Genomic DNA, 20,187 nt, shown 5'->3' with positions numbered 1-20,187 from the left:
TTATGCAAATAAGGTTTTCACACTTGGGCAAAAAGAGTTAAAGTTTTCCACAAAGGGGTTCTTGGTAAATTCCACATCTAAATTCAGGGCATTAACTTGGTAACAAGATAATTACATTAGAAAATAAGTGCCACAGGCATACCAGGACGGAGCCCTTAGAGGCATCCTCCAAGTGGTCCACTCTTAAAGTAGCTGATGTCATTTCAAATGTCTTGGTCTTTTTTTGAGCAGCAGAAAGGTGTATGCTACCAGTGGACAAGACTACAAGCTCAGGGTGGGGGGGCATACACCCACGTATTTAAACATACTAGACGATTAAAAGAACAAATATACTTTATCTACCACAGAGCTGTAATTTTCTGTATTTGTCTTCTCCCCCAAAAGTTGGGTGTTTTATCCTAAGCCAGTTACTTTGTTGGGACAGAGTTTTCGCCATGTAATATTCCAGTCTGTGGGAGGTTACTTCATATTGGACCCTTGTTCTTACCTACAAATAAGTAAGTGGATGAAAATTTTATAAGGTTATACATTACGGCAACTTGTTCCCTGTTGGCTAAATCCAGGATGTTCAAATCATACATGGAGTTGTACTACTTTGAAACAAAAAGCTACATTGTCTCGGGGATGCTGAAGATGCTGAAATGGCTGGCTGTGTGGAAGACAATCAGGAGCATCAGATTTAAGTGAAACAGATCAATCTAATCTTAACCCATTATTGCTCAAAGGGGTTCAAATGAAAAGAAAGGCTTAAGTACACTTTTAATCAATACATTAATATTTAAGGAATTCAGTACCTAAGAAGAGCATGACTTCAAAAATTCTACACTTGCCTACTATTCTATTTCTTTTGCCCCATCTGTGACATGAAGTGACCTAGGGAAACGCTATCCAGTGGCCTTTCCCTCAGAAGCAGCAGCATCTTACCTTGCATGAAGAAGGAGCTAGGGAAAGTGCTGGTTGTTGGTTTGGAGGAAGGATAGCCTGGCGAGTCCCTATTGTAGTCGGCAGTGCTTGCTGATGGAGCATAGACCTGAGGAGAAAGAACCAACTGAGTTTTGCTTTTTGCATTGACCAAAGCATCTCAAAGCTCCATTCTTTTACAAGACGTAGGCAGAAAGTGCTACATTTCTACCCTTCCCAGTTTAAATCTTAACAAACCCTAGAAACAGTGCCCTTTCCAAACACACTAAAGCAAAACAAAACAAAAACTCAGTGTATTTGTACGAACAGAAAACAACCAGGTGTGTTATATTCCAGTCGATGAAAACCATGTCTAGTTGTAAATACACTATATAATACCCATAGGGTAATCCCGTGAGTCTAAGCACTTCTTTCTTTTTCTTCTAAACACAGATGGCCCATGAGCATGTGAAAAGTAAAAACAGAAAGACATGCATCAAACCTCTTTCAAATGGTTGAGTAAAAACTCTACCTTTCAATTAAAATTTTCACTTTTACAGAGAGGAGGTGGAGAGAGAGAGACAGAGGGAGAGAGAAGAGAACACAAATGAACTATCCAAACCACAGAAAGTGATAAATATATCTTAGGATATTAAATTCCCAGTGTCAGCTTTTTGCAGAGATGCATGAAAAAGGCCATTAAAAGCCTGGATCTACATAAGACCACCAACAATCAGAGTGTGTATAGGAAGCGGGAGGAGGGAGCCTCCTTTTTTGTGCTTATTATATTTGTGTGTACAATAAACTTAAAAAGTGTGCCAAAAAGCTAATTTACTTACATTCATTTACTAATACTCATGAGATGTGGGAAATCAATTCTTTATAAAAATAGCCTATGTATTTTCTTGTTTACGTTTTCTTTAAACAGGACAGTACAGTAGAAAAGCACAAATTCATAAGGTATAGTTTAACTTTAATTAGTTTTTCCTCTTGCCTTTTCTGCTAAAGATAATTTTTTTTAATCCCTATTTTCTTTTGCTCTCAAAGTTCCTCTCTCCAGATGGTCAGAAAGACTGAAACACTGTCATCCTCTTGATGAAAATGGATACCTTCCTGCCTCCATTTTGAAGCAGGCAGCAGCTCACAAAATTGGCAGTGAGCCTACAGTGATATTCACAGGTCACAGTAAAAAGAAAAGAAATTCACCAATAAAAAGGCAAGTACAGGGTTACCAAAAAATAACTCTCATTTTTTTTTTTTACAGTGCACATCGAATAAACACCCCAAGAAAAATTATATAATTGCTCTCAGAACACCATGAATCATAAACTAAGCATTAATACAAGGTTTAGGATTTCACAAAGGATAGGTCCACAGAGACACATGTGGGAAAATATGCATCTCTGTCCATACATCAAATAAACGCTACACATGCCCCAAAATGCCCTTGAAAATCGGGAGGTCCTGGAGCTTTAACAAAACAAAAACAAACCAGAAAAGCCCACGCGCACTTTAGAAAGCAGGGATTTTTCTTAAGGCACTAATGGTTATAAGCCCTGTATTTCATTGGACTTTATTTTGTAATTTTTATCGCATTTTAAATGTATAAACAGCGATTTGCTTATATTTCCACAGAGCTTATAATAAGGAAAAAAAACAGTTTTTGAGTGTTTTTAAGGAAGAAAGAATAAAAGAATAAAACTTGGGCTAGGAATTCAAAAACAAACCAATAATCTAATTTCCGACAACCAAATCTCAGAATTTTCTTGAGAACTATTAACTAACAGTTTGGGAGTTACTACTAAAGATATTTACAGAAGGTCTTAAGTGTAACAAGACGAAAGAAACATCACCTAGAAAAGGGGAAACTGAAAACGGACAAAATGATTGTAGTATGACTCTAACACATCTACATGCTATCAGCCTGACTGCAATCTGGCCTCAGTATTAAACTAAGTGTACTATGGAATATCCCCAAATTTCAGAGATCAATATATATTTATTATAAAACTGAAAAGAATCTCCGATCCATGTTATGAAATCACCTTATGTTTTAAAATAATTGAAATCAATTACTTAATATATACTTTAATTTTAATTACATATTCTATTATCCTTAAACAGTTGATGACACCAATAAGGTTTATCTCTTCCCACCCGCCAATTAGGGTAGAATTACTTGGCATTGCTTTTGAAAGAAAAGGAAAAATATTGGCTAATTTTGGTTATTAACAAGGAGGCTACTTTGACTATGAATTATAATCAAGCTCAAATATATGAGAGTATATTTAAGTAAGAGTAAGTCACTTACTCCAAATTCATAAATCTTGGCTGCATGGAGAAGAGTATCTATGGGATTGTAAGTTTTTAGGATATTTATGCTATTTCTGTTTTTCTCCTGTTGTAGTCAGTTGAAGACTTTTTAGGTAAGATGAAACTTTTTGTTAATAAGAAATGGACCTGTTTTAGTTTTTTTATATAGACAATTTCTACATATTTTATACATTTTCTTTATATCATAATTTACAAATCAGGAACAATGTTATTCATTTTCCATTTAGATACTTTATCATTCTTACCTTAAAAGTTATTTTCAAGGTAAGATATCTATATTTTTGTTTATATAAATAAATAAATATCACATATAACTATTATTTTCTAAATTAGGGAACCAACAAATTTTAGTTCAACCTCCCACATTTCAAATATAAGAAAAATCAATAACGAAATAATCAAAGCAAGCTACTTTTATTTTTCACTGTTTGATAGGTTACTTTTTTTTTTAGAAGGAGTCTCAATCTGTTGTTCAGCTGGAGTGGAGTGCAGTGGCGCGATTTCAGCTGACTACAGCCTCACCTCCTGGGTTCAAACGATTCTCCTGCCTCAGCCTCCCGAGTAGCTGAGACTAAAGTCATATGCCACCACGCCCAGCTAATTTTTTTATTTTTAGTAGAGATGGAGTTCACCATGTTAGCCAGGATGGTCTCGATCTCTTGACCTCATGTTCCGCCCACCTCAGCCTCCCAAAGTGCTGGGATTACAGGGATGAGCCACCACGCATGGCCAGGGTACTTTTTTTTTTAGAATGGTGGTGAAGACATAAAATGGTATTTATGAAAACACAATGATCATCATAATGTTCACAGTTCAGTTTATCTCTAATGTTTTAATCTTTCATAACCTGAATAACCAGTGATCTGCTTCATTATTTTTACTTCAGTCAACTCTTTTGTTGGTTTCTCAATCAAGCCTTCAAAGTATGGGTTTCAATAAGGTATTTAATATTGACACTAAATTCATTAAGAAAAGCTCATACCCATTCAGGTTTCAGTATTATTATTCTAAGTACATGGAAAGTTTAACAACATAATTGTTAAATAAAATAGCTTCATTTAATTAATAGGATAACAACCATCCCAGATCTCTTCAAAGAGTTGGAATTGTTATTAATGACCAACACCGGAAAATCAGTCCAATCTAAAATGAAATAAAAATCCCAAATTCTAGTACCATGTATTGGAGTGACCCCAATGATGAAATATGAGGAAAATTCAAAATCTATCCTTGAATTTTTCTCCAATAAGGAGCTTAGATCAAGGTGACTATTGGCATTCTGATTTCTCCCACAAGAATAACTAAAGAAGTGTGAAACTTTTGTTGCCAAGTTGGAAATGGGAAGACTTGGTCAAACTCCGAGGTCACAGCTCTTCTAGTAAATTATTTGTTGAGTAAAAGCTTCATGGAAAACTAGTAACACAGTATTTTTAATATGCAAACTTAGTGCCATTATCTCTTTTCTTAGAATTCTACATTTATGAGAAAATCATACTTATAGAAATCCTGAGTTTAACACAAAGCTCTCTAGATAACACTGAACCTTGAACTGACAAAAGTTAAGAAAAAGTTTTCATTTTACAGACTTAATTTTCGGGTGGGGGGTAATCTGAGAAGTATTACTATAGTACATCAGCTATTCCATTCAGCGTTTCCAACTATTCTTTCTGCACTCAAAGAAAAAACAATTTAATTTCTTCTAAATAAAACCTGTGCCCAACAGAAAAGAATACCAAGAATACCAAGAATACAGAAATCAACAAATAAAATGAAACACAGGTATACCACCTCCTACTCTTTTCCTTATGAAGCTCTCATTTTTTACTGGCCTTGGCGTATCAGTTTCAATTGCAGATGTTTTAAATTAATAATGATTACCATTTGTTTAAAGCCTCTTGTGGAACAACTCTGGTGGTGGGAGTTCCACATACGTTATATCTAACTTTCATAATGATCACACAAGGTGGATATTATTAATACTATCATTCTTATTTCACAAGGCTGATGTATCATAAGAAAGTCAACTGTATTAGCCCAGTCCAGCTTGTGTCTGACTGCGAGTTTCACCATTTATTAACTAGGCAATCTTGGACTGGTTATTTTTAATTCTGGTCTTCAGATTCCCACCTGTAAAGTGGAAATGACCATGCCTGCTATGCAATGTTCTTGCAAGAACTGGATGGTCTAATATGTGTAAAGAAACTAGAATGGAACCTGGCACAGATTAGTCATACAAAACATCAGGCATTAGTGATGAAGTCTTGCTGCCATTGTTTTTATTATTTGGACAAATGTGACTCAGGAATGTTAAGCTATCTTTCCATGTTACACATTTTTTTCAAGGGGTAAAGCAAGGATGTGAACTGATCATCAAAGTCTATGTTCTTTCCATTAAAAATAATTATTTGCTTTTAAAGGGAAAAGGGTAAAGAAAAGCTATTTTAAGCTATTAACATGAGGCTATACTTTGGTCATAGTTTAGAGAAACAGTCTTGCAGGGTCTGATAATAACCTTTTAAGAAAATAAAATGTCATAATACACATTATGGTGAAATCAAGTATATGTTAAGTAACCTGCTTTCTGAAGCAGAAACCTCAGCTCTGAGGGAATAAAGAAAAGTGGCTTTATATCACATCACCATGTGTGGATGGGCGGTAGCCACCCGATCGTCCAGTAGACCTTTACTGGACACATTACTACCCCTTGATGACTCTGCGAGTACCATCTGAATATATCATTTCCAAAGAGAAATCAGTTCAGAGTCATTGAAACATTGTAAGTGAGGCTTTCAGACCCTTAAAGAGAGTTACCGTATGCTTTACGGAAAGCAGAAAACAGCAAAGCAGCATTGTGCCACGGATGCCCAAGTACTAAAGGCTCATTCAGTAATTCAGACCTTGGGAGAGTTCACAAACATCCTCAACTATGATAGTTAAACACTCAAATGCAAAGAGTTAGCTGTGTGTCACTGACATCCACAGAACTACCCATGTGCTTTGATGCTTCTCAGCATCTATTGGGGAAATACACTTGTAGGTGATTAGCTTACTCCTCAGGAAGCTGGGTTGGACCCTCAACTCTTAAAATATTTTTTGAAGGACATGGTTCTCAGTAAGAAAAATGAATGGTTCCAGGGCAGTGATATGTCCACATTCAGAAGAGATCAGATGGACCCTAATTTGTCCTATGTGACCAAGATAAAGACACTGCTAGCTAATCCATAAAGCAAAGAGAAGATGTACTCAGAAGAGACAGCCTCTGGATACTACATACACAGATTTGGTAGGATACCAGAAATCACCCAGCTCTGGAGTCAGACCAGTTAGATTCAAATTCCAGCTCTCACAATTTCTTTTGAGTACCTAACAACGCACCTTATCTCTCAGAACCTCAGTTTCCTTATTTGTCAAATGGGGCCATTCTTGTGAGGATCAGGGATAATGTATGTCAAACATAATTCTTAATCTGTCATGGGCACTCAATAAATGGGATTATTAATTCTATCTCATAAGAGGTACTCATTGCTTATAATTATTTTTAACAATGGGTCTAGAAAGCTGCTGTCCAATTGGCAGCCATCTACATGGTTATTTGAATTAAATTTAATAAAAGTTAAATCAAATTGAATGTTCTGTCCCTCAGTCACTGTAGCCATATTTCAAGTTCTCAACAGCCACATGCAGTCGCTGGTTACCATACTGAACATCACCAACAGAGGACTTTCCCACCATCACAAAAAGGTGGACTGGGGAGTCCCAGTGTAGAGTCAAGTTCATCCATGAGGAAGGCACTGGGCCATGTTTGCCCCTCACTATCAGGACAGCTCTCACAGTAAGTCTACCACACGTAAGACTTGCTATTCCCCAAGGCTGGCGAAGCAGGAACTCTTCTGGAGTGCAGGTGGGAGAGGCAAGTTCTAGGTATCCCTGCTACCTGGCATGTAATTGCTGTTCAGTCAATGTTGATTGCATTGAATGGTGGAACACTGAGGTCTTAGCTTTATTTCTGATTTTTAGAGTCCCGTGTACTCTTGCATATTTCTTGAGGTCTTTTTTTCTGACCATCTGCCAAAATGCTTGCAAGTTGTGCCAGACAACACACCACGGAAGAGTGTCTATGACCCCAGGTTTCTGGATATGTAGGAAGCAAAAGGAAGAAACTCTTAATCTGCAATCTGGTCCTTGGCCTCTGGTGTTTTTGACAAAGGAATTGCAGTTAGACATGGTGTGATCACTTTTTATGCACAATAAAAGTTGAATAGATTTTTAACTTTTTTTTTTTGCTGTAGTTTTTATATTACTGATAACTGGGTCCCTTTATTCTACATTCTTTCTAGTTTTTAGTATTTGTCAACATCCTTTTCTAGCACTTTTATTATTATTATTTTTACAGACACTCCCTTTTCTTTCATGCTACCTCCACATCAACTGCCCTCTGTCTTGCCTCTTGGCATCATCTTTTTAAAGCTCAAATGAGTTTAACTTCATTTTTTAAGGGAGTCAAAGAAAGAGGTGAAAGGACTTACCCTAGGGCCTGGACAGAGCCCAGGCTCCTGACTTCTCTGCCAGTTCTCCTGGGATTCTCCTTCCTAAAGTCTTTTCTAAGTTGCTAACTTAAAGATTCCAATGGGCAGTCAAATGGCATAAAAGATCAGTCTTGAGATTCAAGTAGTAGAGTTGCATAATGGACTGTGAGGCATTGAGGCAGTTAATCATACTCAAAGGCACAGGACAGCACAGTCCAAGAGTGCAAACAACCAAAACCCAACCCAAACCATAGGATTCAAGCTCATTCACCTGCCATATTTTCAATATCATTAAGTCAAGGAATATTTACTAAAGGAGGAAGAAGAATACTCCTTCACATCCAAGTGATGGTTAAAGGGCGACCTCCGTTATCACATAAATAGGAAATGTGTTTAGAAATGACACATAGATGCCTTCAGTATGCTGACAAATAGGAGGGTATTTCTTGTAACTGGAAACATTTCACAGGTGTAAGCTTTTAAAATTGTGATGTTTTTACTCCATCTAAATCAGCTGAAGTATTTAAAAGAACTAACCAAGTAGTTCTAAGTAACCAAAACAATACATGGTAAGAAGAGTTTTACTCCTCAGATTCACTTTATTGGTAATATGAAAAAAAAAGTATTTCACAGCTATCAAAATGTGTAAAAATGTACCATTCATGTGTATGATATTTATATTTTATTTTTACTCATTGAGTGATGACCCATCTTCGCTCTACCTGGATGCATCACAAAAATCTATGAAAAAGAATATACGTATTTCCCCAAAAAGAAATTCCCTGAGCATGTTCATATATTTAGAACACAAATCACTTCAAATATACATAAATATCTATACATCCCATCACAAAAATCAGATAATTTTCTCAGCTTCTAAATATCAGCTGAGTCACTATTACAACTAAGGGATCTGAGGCACAGAGAGGTTAAGTAACTTGCTTAAAGTCACACAGCTAATAAACTGGCAAAACTGAGATTCAAAACCATGTATTCTTGTTTCAGAGTTTGAGTTTTTAACTACTATAACAGTATCTCCTGATAACCGAGAATTCTTTCCAGGCTGCTCATGGACTCCTATCAAAACTCAGTTTTGTAGGATCCTGGGTCCCCTATACTGCCTGGCCATTTAGCAGCCTACTGCTGTTTTGCCCATAGAGAAGAATGCAAGACCATCTCAGGGCAGCACAAAGGAGGTTCTTGTGTGTTACTGCAAGAAGCAGGACCCTTCATCTGTCTTCCAGACATGAAGTTGAGCTAAGACGCAGCAGGGATTAATACACTTGTTTAATACTACTAGAGATGGAGAGAGGTTAAGTAATTGGCTGAGAGTTACACTAGGGTTTAGTGGTGAAACCAGACCCATGACTAAATACCAGCGGACCAAACTGATTAAAACCCACCATATTATTATCTCAAGTATGAAAGTGAAGTGTGAATACAGTCTTGTCTATGTGTACTAGCCTCTGGCTCCAAACACTTCTTTTTATTTTTACACCTGCATTTCTCTTGCTCTTGGCAATAACTGAGCAGACACTATGTTTCCTATTACTTTCAATGTAGTATATCAGAGGAATGCCCACTGCCAACATTATGAGTACCTTGGCCCTAGCTGAGAGTGCCATAAACTGATTAAGTTATACCTGGCCAAATATTGCTTGAAACACTTAATTGCTTAAAATTTGGTCCAGGTGAAACCCTGACTTCTTCCTGGTTACATTCCTTATGTTACTTATTCATGTGGGAGTTGGCTTCATTACCAGGCTCAGGATTGGCACAGATAAAAGACTGCGGATGCTAAGCATATCACAACTCTAATATGTTCTAAACACCTAACTAAGTTGTTTCCAAACTTGTATTTACCAAATGCACATCAGAAGAAATTCAAGGTAATGTTAAGGAGAACCTGATGCATTATTTCAATTAACCATTATTGCTTCTGGTTATCTTAAATCTTAAACAGATGTGACTAAATTATTTATATCTCTGTTTACATCTATCATATCAAATTCATGATTGTCAATTATGCCTAACAGATCATCTCCCATCTCAACATGTTCTCCCCCTTTAGCAACCAACTGATTTTTGTTTTAGATGACGACTACTGCTTCATTAGGAGGTGTTGGAACATCAAAATAGGTTTCATTATCTGCCAAAAAATAGCTTTGCGACCTCTGAAAGCACTGTTTTATCAATTAAATGAGGGCAGCAAGTCTTCTAGATGAAAACAAATTCTATGACTCTACAATAAAGACAGAAATTAATTTTAGGTTTACTCCAATGTTCATTGTTGTTTCCTCTATACCCTATTGTACACTAAGGAGGCCTGCTAAGGATAGCCGATTGCAGAAACAGTAACATTAAAAAGAGCACTACAAAAAAAAAAAAAAATGTGCAGGTGTGCTTGGGCAAATGTGTGTGTGCATGTAATGCCTGGCACAGAATAGGCTCAAATTTTTACTAAGTGCATGCATGCATGAATGAATAAACACGCCGCACACAAGATACACATCAAACTAAGAATAACATCATAGCACAGAGAAAGATAAACATTCATTGGTTCTGCCAAAATAGATTTTAGGGCATTACACTTCTCTAACATGTTTAGGGCTGAGCTTTCTTTAGGACATGGAATTACCTATAAAGGTCCTAAGGATTTTAAGAGCACCAGTCCCCACCCTTTTCCCTTTGAAACTTCAGTCCACAGGTTGATGCCTGAAGCCTAGAGCTAATGTCCTTAAGAAAGGACGTAAGCTCAAATACGTTTAGATACGATTGGAGTGAACAAGTTAATTTCATTGTTGCAGACTTTTGTCAAGCTACATTAAGGAGAGGTAAAAGCCTACAGCCCTGGAAGAGTTTCCATAGTCACAAACCTACTTTTCATCACATCTCCAATCACTCCCTGTCTTTGGAAAATGCTGTCACGGTTTGTTAGCAGTTATTACACTTCAATGCAATTAGGTTTCAGATCTTTTCTCAATCATCAATTTTTAGAAAACATTTTTGGAAAGCAGAGAAGGTATGAGGGTACTAAGAGGGTGTAACAAGAAGGGAAAGCAGCACAAAGAAAAATGCTACTTACGTTATAGTTTAACCTTTTGCATACAACCCTAAAGGCACTCTTTTTATTTCTCCAGTCCCAAATGTCTTTAATGCTGTGTTTGTACCTAATAAGCACAGACAGCCAGAAAGCCATCACTCCTAAGTACCTATTCCTTCCCAGAAAGCGAGAGTGATCAAGAAGAAAGCTGCGTCAGACACAAGCAGAAAGTCACGCTTTGAAGAGTCGACACCCAAGCAAGAATGAAAAGACAGTGAGACCAAGATTCTAACAGACATTAAAAAAAAAGAAAAAGAATACTCAAAGAAACAATTCGCAAAAGAAAATACATAGGTACTTCTCTAAATATATTCTTTGATCTTGAAGTTAATTATAAAGGAAATGACAAAATTCTATCACTAACCATTATTAAAAGTTCCTATCTTCATAGTATTTTCAATCAAAAAGACTTTTTTTCATCCATTATCATATTTAATCATCATTTTGAGATGGATTATCTATCCAAGTGGTCAACCACGCCACCTATCTTATATATTCGGTAACAGAAGCTTGGAGTGGGTTAAGTGCCTTCCTTTTCCATGAGTCACATGACTGAATAAAGGCAGGAATGGGGATATAAACTAGGTCTTTTCACTCTAAATCCTGGGTCAGAAGTTAGCATTTGACCAGAATATCCTTCCAAATCACCTACAGTCTAAGGAATCTGGTGGACAACTTTTCATATTTCTAAAAGATATCTACTAGTGTTAAGTAGAGTTATAAATGAACTCTGCTATGCTTTGAAGCATCCAACTTAACTCTGGGTGCTTTAAACAGATGCCTTCATCTTCTGCTTACCAAGAGAATTGTTATGAACAGTGAGTTTCCAATCTGGTAAAGTTTTGAACAGGAATCACTGGCATGGTACACTGTAAAATTGTTACCCCATCTTCCCTTTCACAAAGCTGAAAAAAAGTACGAATTATCTTTTTTCTGTCAAAACATACGGCCCTAACTACTTTCAACTGCAAACAAAAGCATGAAATAATTACCAAATGTATGACTCTGTGGCACAGATTGAAATGAAAAAAATAAGTATGCAAGTTGTCAACATCCATGTCCAATCAGCTGCTTCTCTATCTGTTATCCATTCAAATGCCCACCCCCTTCCCTCATGCCCAGAGCAAACTTTTAGGTGAAATCAACCAGCAATATTTCACTAATTTAACTCAGAGCAGAGCTTCTAGCTAGCAACAGGGTTAGGTGCTTTGGTAAATTACATACAAAAAGAAAAACTAGAAGGGCAGAATTTTCCCTAGGAGCTAGTTGGGAGATTTATGATGTACAACAAGCAACTAGAAAACGTGTTAAAGTGAGTAGTCTTTTGTACAAACCATATGTGCTAAAGAAATGTAAGGAAAGTTATCCTATAGGGTTATTCAAAAACACTTATTTTTAAAGGAGGTGAAATATATTAATTAAGAAAGGCAATAATATTCCTGAAATAGGACCAGAAGAATAAGTGATCAACAATAATTAGTTCATGACTTCAGGCATACTCAAAATATAATTGAGTTAGCTTTCTCTAAATATTTAAATTTTAGGTATTTTTTTTAATTTGATCTAATTTTTTCATAATTTAAAAAATGTGCTACTGGCTACCTCAAATATTCTTTGGGAATGAGGAGGGCATAAATAAATGTGAACAACAGCAATTTCTTTAACAATAAAAATTATAGTAAGAATGACCCTACCCTTTGATATTTCTTTCCAAGAAATGTAAACTTTGTTAACTACTTTGTTCAATAATTTTGGATTTTCAAAAATAGAAATGTAAAACCCAGATGACTGCTTAAAATTAAAAGTAGTAGTTTAAAATTCTCAGTGTTGATGAAATTAAAGAGAAAATGTCTTTACAAGAAAAGCAGAAGTTTTACACAACAAAAGGCTCAGAATTGATTTCTGTCTTTTTTGTCTTCCTTGATAAATTAGTATCTAGTGAGAATTTAAGAGAAACATACAGAAAGGTTAAAAGAAGCAAGGAATTTTCCTATTTTTCTTTTTTACTGGTGGAGAAACATCCATTAAAATAGATAGTTCTTTGTTTACATAATTAGGAAATCCTGGAACTTCCTAATCTATAAATAAACATAAATGAATGTGTGTGTATAGCAGGTATGTGGGTGTATATGATAACATTAAAATTAAAGGTTTATAAAGCATAGAAGTAGGGGGATAGGAAGGAACTGCTTAATGGGTTAAGCATTTCCTTCTGGGCTGATGAAAATGTTCTGGAACTAGACAGATGTAGTGACCGCTCAACATTTTGAATGTACTAAATATTACTGAATGGTTTACTTCAAAATGGTTAATTTTATGTTATGTGACTTTGATCTCCATTAAAAAAACAAAATAACACATAGTAGCAGGTTCTTAACTTACATGTTGTCCTTCAGTAAAAAGAATATTCCCAAGGGCCCATCAGTAGGGAGATGGAATTCTAGTAGAGAGGACAAGATAATGGCCAAATTTTTAAGCAGTTAAGTCTTGTTACCACTACATGGAACATTTAAGTAAATAATGTAGCTATTATCAGGAGAGGAGGCTGCCTTTCCACTGAAATAAAAACTGCTCTCTTACCAAAGTCACTCAGGTTCTCTGTTAGCAAACTCAACGTTCCTCATTCTACCAAGAAAATGAAACTATGATTTTTCCATCATTGCCAAAACATCTTAGGAGAGCCAACTGGCTATAAATAATGGTCCCTAATGTGCTCTACAGAGCAGGAGACAGCTTTCTAGATTTGGTTCTATCAGTAATGAACTGACCACAGATAGGCAGGTCTCTTAACCTCTTTCTTATTCTTACAATATTCATTTGAAAAACGCAGTTCATAACATTTACCACTGCAACAAGATAAGACACTGAGGAAATACTGAAAAAGTAGGGGCTCTAAGGTATTTAATTTGTAGAGCATGTCCAGCACCTGAATGATGCTGAAAATATTTTTTGATGTTGATGAACCTCAGTGTCCTTAAACTGAAAGCTTCTTGACATGTGGATAATCTATTCAGCTCTTCTTTCCAAAAAGTCTAAACAGGATTGTGTACTAATAGTGTAATATGGACAGGAATATGGACCAAATATTGGAGAAAAATGGGCTCAATCAATTTTCATTAAATATATTTCATCTTCTAAATTTTCCAAGGACTTTTCTTTTAGAAAGTCATATTTTGGCTGGGAGTGGTGACTTACACCTGTAATCCCAGCACTTTGGGAGGTTGAGGCGGGCAGATCACTTGAGGTCAGGAGTTCCAGACCAGCCTGGCCAACATGGTGACATCCCGTCTCCACTAAAAATACAAAAATTAGCCGGGCATGGTGGCAGGTGCCTGTAATCCCAGCTACTTGGGGGACTGAGGCATGAGAAATGCTTGAACCCGGGAGGTGGAGGTTGCAGTGAACCAAGATCATGCCACTGTACTCCAGCCTGGGTGACAGAGTGAGACTCTGCCTCAAAAAAAAAAAAAAAAAAAGAGAGAAAGAAATTAATATCTTACATGAATTATCTAAAGACTTATCCCCCAATAAATACTATGGGCTCCTTAGGAGCAAAGATTATGGTTTAGAGCACATCCAACACAATGGGTTGCCCAAGCAGGTACCCAATAAATAGTACACAAATAAGGGAGTCAGCCAAGGTAGAAGAGAACCAGTCCTTTCCTTCACGTACAAAGTTTATGCAGCAGAATTTTAGCGCTGAAGGGAAGCATACTTCGTATATCTTTTTTCAGAAACTGTTCTCTGAATCATGAGTGGCTTCCATAGGTGTCGTGCATGGGGTGAACCTCTGGCCTTGTACCAGAAAGAAGGTATCATACGGAGATGACGCAGATATGAAAGGTATCATGCTGCAATTCCACAGTTGTCCCGCACTGGATGTGCAGAATTGCTGAAGAAGCTGTAGAATTTTGGATCACCTCTGACTTGCTTTATTTGTGATATCTGTATCTCAGTTTCTGTGTCCAAATTTAATTCTTATTTTATTGTTGTAAGGACAGGGTCTCACTATGTTGCCCAGGCTGGTCTCAAATTCCTGACCTCAGAGAATCCTCCTGCCTTGGCCTCTGTGCACGGAGTTTTAAAATAACATTTGCAAGAAATTACAAAAAAACAAGAGTCAGTTTATGACTTTAATCTTCTTCCCAAAATTCAGAAATGTAATCAGAAGTCACAGGCAAGGTAAGACCATGCATCATCTTTGATGGTGTTTCTATTTCCAATGGATAGAGCCTCAAAAACATGTTGAACGGACTTATAAGGAGGCACCACAGAATCCAAACCTCAAGCTGCACTGCCTGCTCGAAAAACTCTCCCATTTTACCTGCCCCCTAATTCTTCCTGTTCTGCATCCCATTAGCCTACACTGCTCATTTTGCTCTTTGCATGTGTCGTACCGTGTGCGGCTGTCTTGTTTTATATTTATGATCTGTTTTCTCACATCTCCCAGACCGCATGTGTCATTCTTGTCCCAGTCACTCTCTAGGTCTGGTAGATAAGATACCTGATGCTCATTTTCCAGTGATGAGGATGACGATGATGACAATGATGATGGAAAATTACCCTGCAATGCCTGCTCTCCACTTCTTTACCTTCCTTCCATACCCACTACTTCAATGAAACTGCTCAAGAGCTCCTGGATGCTGCAGCCAAATGTGGCTTTTATCTCTCAGCAACATCTGACACTGTTGACAATTTCCTCCTTCTGGTCAGATCTGCTTCCCTTGGCTTCTCTGACTCTTAAGTTTTCCAGGTCCTCCTATCCCTCTGGACTTTTAAATTCAATTACATCTCATGCACACCCATTTGAAAGGCTCCTTGTCACATTCATGATAAAATCTCAACTCCTTAATAGGACTCACAAGTGGCTTTTTGATCAGGCCACTGTTTATCTTTTCAGTCTCATCTTTTACTGTTATCCTTTTGTACCATAAGCTCCAGGTGTTCTGAACTACTTCTGGGTCACCGGATATGCCATGCTCACCTGCTTCCAGTTACAACCCTTGAGTTTTGCCAGCTTAACTCCCATTTATCCTTGCACTTCACTTCCTCTAAGGCCAAATGTGGACTAGTTGTCCTTTGTATATCTACCTTCAGGAGCCTGTACTCCCCAATCATTGCATGATCAGACTAGGTTATAACAGTCTGTTTGCCTATTTCATGTTTGTCTTGTTCAGAGTTATTATATTCTAACACTTCACTCATAGCAGGCATTTGATAAGTATTAGCTGAATTACTTTATTCTGTCAAGCTTCTTTTCAGCATCTGAGTGAAGGAGTTAGGAAAAGTACATTAAAGTCGTTTCTTTTCTTAAACAACCAAAATAACTCCTCCCGAAATAGGAAAGATGAAATCTACTGCCTCTCTGTAACTCTCTGAAACTGATAATCTCAGGCGATAGTGCTAGTCCAAAGAACAGATACAGGATTTCATCCAAGTGCATGTCAGTGACTTACCATCAGTGGAAGAAGCCTAAAGCTCTGGCTATTTTTGTTCTTTAAACTCCCTGTGTTCTGCTCCTATACTTAAAGCCAGATGCAGAGGAATCCCAGGATTCAGAATCCCTCATGTTAGCTTCCTTGAGTGCAATGTGGGAAAGAGAATGAAAACTTTCACTGCTTAGAGGGCCACAGAGCTCAGGGGTAAAAATGAGCAAGGACTCGAGTCATGGTTTAAGCATGGTTTAAGCATGGGAGCGTATGATCCGGCTTCCACTATATGGCTAAGAGAGGGCATCCTTCATCTTCAACATGTTTTACCTGCAGTGGTTTTTTACTTCAATTTAATAGCAATATTGTCTTTGGAGACCGTTTCTTATTAAGGATACTTTTCTTCTGTTACATGCCAGCCACACCAAAGATGGCCACATCACTGCTCCTAAGATGAAATGATCTGTGGTGTTTTAAAAATAGTTTGAGGTGAACAAACCAGGTGAGAAAATGTTCAGATTTGCATTTCCTTGAAATGCAATGTTATTTTTGAGTTCCTAATTGAAAAAAATTAAACTGCAAGTAATTAAGTGTGGAGGAGCGCACCAAGGTGGCTCACATTTAGGCACATGGTAAACTGATTTGCCATTGAACAAGAAGACTAATATTAGGACTGGGTGAGCCAAGCCATGCTTTGTATTTGTTCAATGTCTCATACTATTTTTCAAATGTCATGGGCTCAGCAAAACCCAAAACACATTTTCTCAGCACTTCTCTCTATTTTCCAACCCATATGTACTTCGAGAGAAGTTTGATTCATATGTTTCTGATTTATTTACATGCAAGTCATCAGAATGTTGTTTTGTAGAAACTATTTGATGTCTAGAAAGCCTAGAGTCTTTTCTTTGAGGTTTCTTTTTCCCCCCTTAGGATCAGGAAGCCATGATTTCCAAATACAAAAAAAAAAAAAAAAAGAAAGGAAAGGAAAGAAAGGAAGAAAGAGAAAGAAGAAAGAAAGAAACAAACAAACGAACACACATACACTTGTGAGAATCCCCAGTATTTTTTCCTCAAAGGTTCAAATTTTGTTCAACTGTTAGATTACATAGAATCTGAGTACAATTCTTTCATTGGCAGGCTTGTATCTTACTGTATTGTCTTGCTCCTCATTGACACTGCCCTTCTTGAAGTTAGTAATGTCTTCCTTGTGGATATAAAAGTACATATTTGCAATGTATGAATAACAAGAATGGATCTTAAAGGGAGGTGATGAGTTCTTCAAACACTAAGTGAATGCATTCTGTAACTCGGTGTCTGGGCTGAGGGAGGGGGTCTGGGTATTAAGAGAGAGGAAAGTGGCCCCTCTCCAAGAGAGTCCTATGAAAATAAAGCACAATTTTTCATTCCATTAGGCATTGTGCTGGCATCCTCCTTCCTCAATTTATAAATGGAACTCTCTGATTCAAGTGTGGTCTGATGGTTGTTTCTATGTATTACAAATCAGAATATATATAAATATTTCTCCATTTGTGAATAACTACAAACTAAAAAAAAAAAAAGAAGAAAACATTAATAATTTTTAGGACTTCCAAGGACAGTTAGTTTGCATACCCTATATTCAGACTTTTGGCATAAGCGGTATCCTCTTTTTAAAAAATAATGTTTAAGACACTATGTATTACATGTAAGAATGCTTTTAGTTTTTAACATCATTGATATCTACCTAAATTTGATCATTTTAAAAATTATATTGAATATAATATTATTTTAGAAGACTCAATCAGATTTTAATAGTAGTGGACACTTTTTTTATTAAAGGCGCTGTATATAAAAAAGATTGGCTCCTCTGTAAGCTTTTCTAAATTTCAATCTGAAAACCAAATTAATGTTGGGCACGAAGCATCCAGCCGGTATCTAACACTATCTCATGCCTCTGTGGTGTGTCACTACAAATATAAACCCACATTTCCAGCAGACTCTTTGTCCTCTGTGAGGGGAGGCAGATTAGGAATGCTGGTTAATCTGAGTGAGAACTGAAAGATTTCTACCTATGCTACCTTTCAAGGCTGAGATATCTCTATTCCCTAAAACTCTTTTCCATTTTCCCATTTCAAAACCAGAATGGTGTTAGGGCTGAGAAGATTCAAAAAAGTCTTCTCAAATCAAATATCTCTCCAGCACAGCTGCTGTTAAGTGACCCACCATGTTCCAAGACAGGCTCACAACCCATATACTAGTTTTTTACCGTGAGCTCCAATACTACATATTTCAGGAAAATAATGTTTTTAGAAAAAAAAATTAGCAAATTAAACTTCTCAATACATCACTCTTCAAATCCAGCTATTAGTGGCATGAGCAGAAAACAAAAATGTTGTCTTAAGCTATCACACTGAATGATTTAAGGCTATATGTGTGTGCATTAAATATCAGGCAAATAACCAAATAGCTACCATTAAAACATGTGACTAGAGCAAATCAATTAGTTGCCAGTCACTCCGAATTCAAACGTATCTCTGAAAACACTTATCCCATTGTATGAAGATTCTGAAATAGCAAAATTTAATTGTCATCAAGATTCTTAAAAAAAGGACACAATTATTTAATACACTGATTTCTACATTATAAGGAGAAAGCTTGAGCAAAGAAAAAAAATGGAGCCTTATGAAGACACACAGTTAGTAACCATTGTAAAGAGATGGCCGGTTTTCTTTCTAAAGTCTATCATGCAGACATTTCCCTACAATTTAGGTCAATAATTTAGTTTTTTAGTTTTTACTACCTTTTGATAAACAAGGTAGTAAAAACTAAACATATATATTTAGATTTAGATATTTTATATCAGCTCTAATATAAAAATAAACATGAAGAAGTATGTCAAGCAGTGTGATTAGGTTTCAATAACTGGCCATCACAACTAATTTATCTCACATTTAAAAGACTTTCTTGGCCCGGTGCAGTGGCTCACTCCTGTAATCCTAGCACTTTGGGAGGCTGAGGTGGGGGGAATCATGTGAGGTTCGGAGTTCGAAACCAGCCTGGCCAACATGGTGAAACCTCATCTCTACTAAAACTACAAAAAATTAGCTGGGTGTGGTGGTGGACGCCTGTAATCCCAGCTACTTAGGAGGCTGAGATGGAAGAACTGCTTGAACCGGGGACGTGGAGGATACAGTGAGCCCAGATTGAGTCACTGCACTCCAGCCTGGGTGACTGAGTGAGACTCAGTCTCCAACAAAAAAAAAAGCAAAAAAAAAACTTTCTTGCGGGGCATGTTTCTGCCTTTTTTTTTTTTTTCTTTTGGTTCTGGTTTGCTGGTTTTCAGTTTAAAAGAAGGAAGATGTTGATGGCAGCATTTACTCATGAGATACCACGTTGTTTCAAACTGTGTAAATTCCTAATTGTGAGCAATATTTTGAAATGCAATAGCCAAAGTGAAAAAAGTCAAAACCTCACGGGCTACCCCTTTTAGAACAGATTACAAGACAGGTAAATTTGAAAGCATTATAGAAAGATGTCACTTTGAAACAAAAGAATGTTGCTGGATAACATTCAGAGTGTCTATAACGTTCTTTTCTCCTCTTTGCCTCTCTGTTCCCCAATAGTAGACCCTCCCTTGGCATATTCACAGATGCAATCCCTGCTGAGCTGCAGTAATGAGGAGCACCCCTACCATCACAAATTCAGTAAGAGAGAAGTCACTGTGTATGGAAGATGAGTCTCCAACATCTCCTTCTGAAGGGAAACGCTCATAGACACCCACATGCCTCACTTGCTTTTCTATCATCTTATGGCCTGGGATGTATGGGAAGATGGAACCTCAAGGAACTCCTTACCATCATCATCATCTTCCTGTCCCTATGCAGCAGATGCTCAAATTCCAAGAGGTATCTTAAAT

At 37.0% G+C, this 20,187-nt stretch overlaps 1 protein-coding gene across 39 annotated transcripts in view; it reads right to left on the bottom strand.

Moving 5' to 3' along the window:
* TCF4 (transcription factor 4) overlaps nt 1–20,187 on the bottom strand; it is a 368,346-nt gene that overhangs the window by 54,471 nt on the left and 293,688 nt on the right. For all 39 annotated transcript variants that reach the window (XM_064379108.1, XM_064379115.1, XM_064379120.1 and 36 more), the window contains one exon: nt 925–1,030. In XM_064379108.1, coding sequence (XP_064235178.1) covers nt 925–1,030 — 106 coding nt within the window. The remainder of the gene's footprint in view (nt 1–924; nt 1,031–20,187) is intronic.

The sequence above is a fragment of the Aotus nancymaae genome, unplaced genomic scaffold (assembly GCF_030222135.1).
Source record: "Aotus nancymaae isolate 86718 unplaced genomic scaffold, 86718_ANA_hifiasm-v0.15.2.pri h1tg000020l, whole genome shotgun sequence".
Classification (NCBI taxonomy): Eukaryota; Metazoa; Chordata; class Mammalia; order Primates; family Aotidae; genus Aotus; species Aotus nancymaae.
Note: the sequence above shows the minus strand (reverse complement) of the source record. Positions and strands in the feature narration are given on the sequence as shown.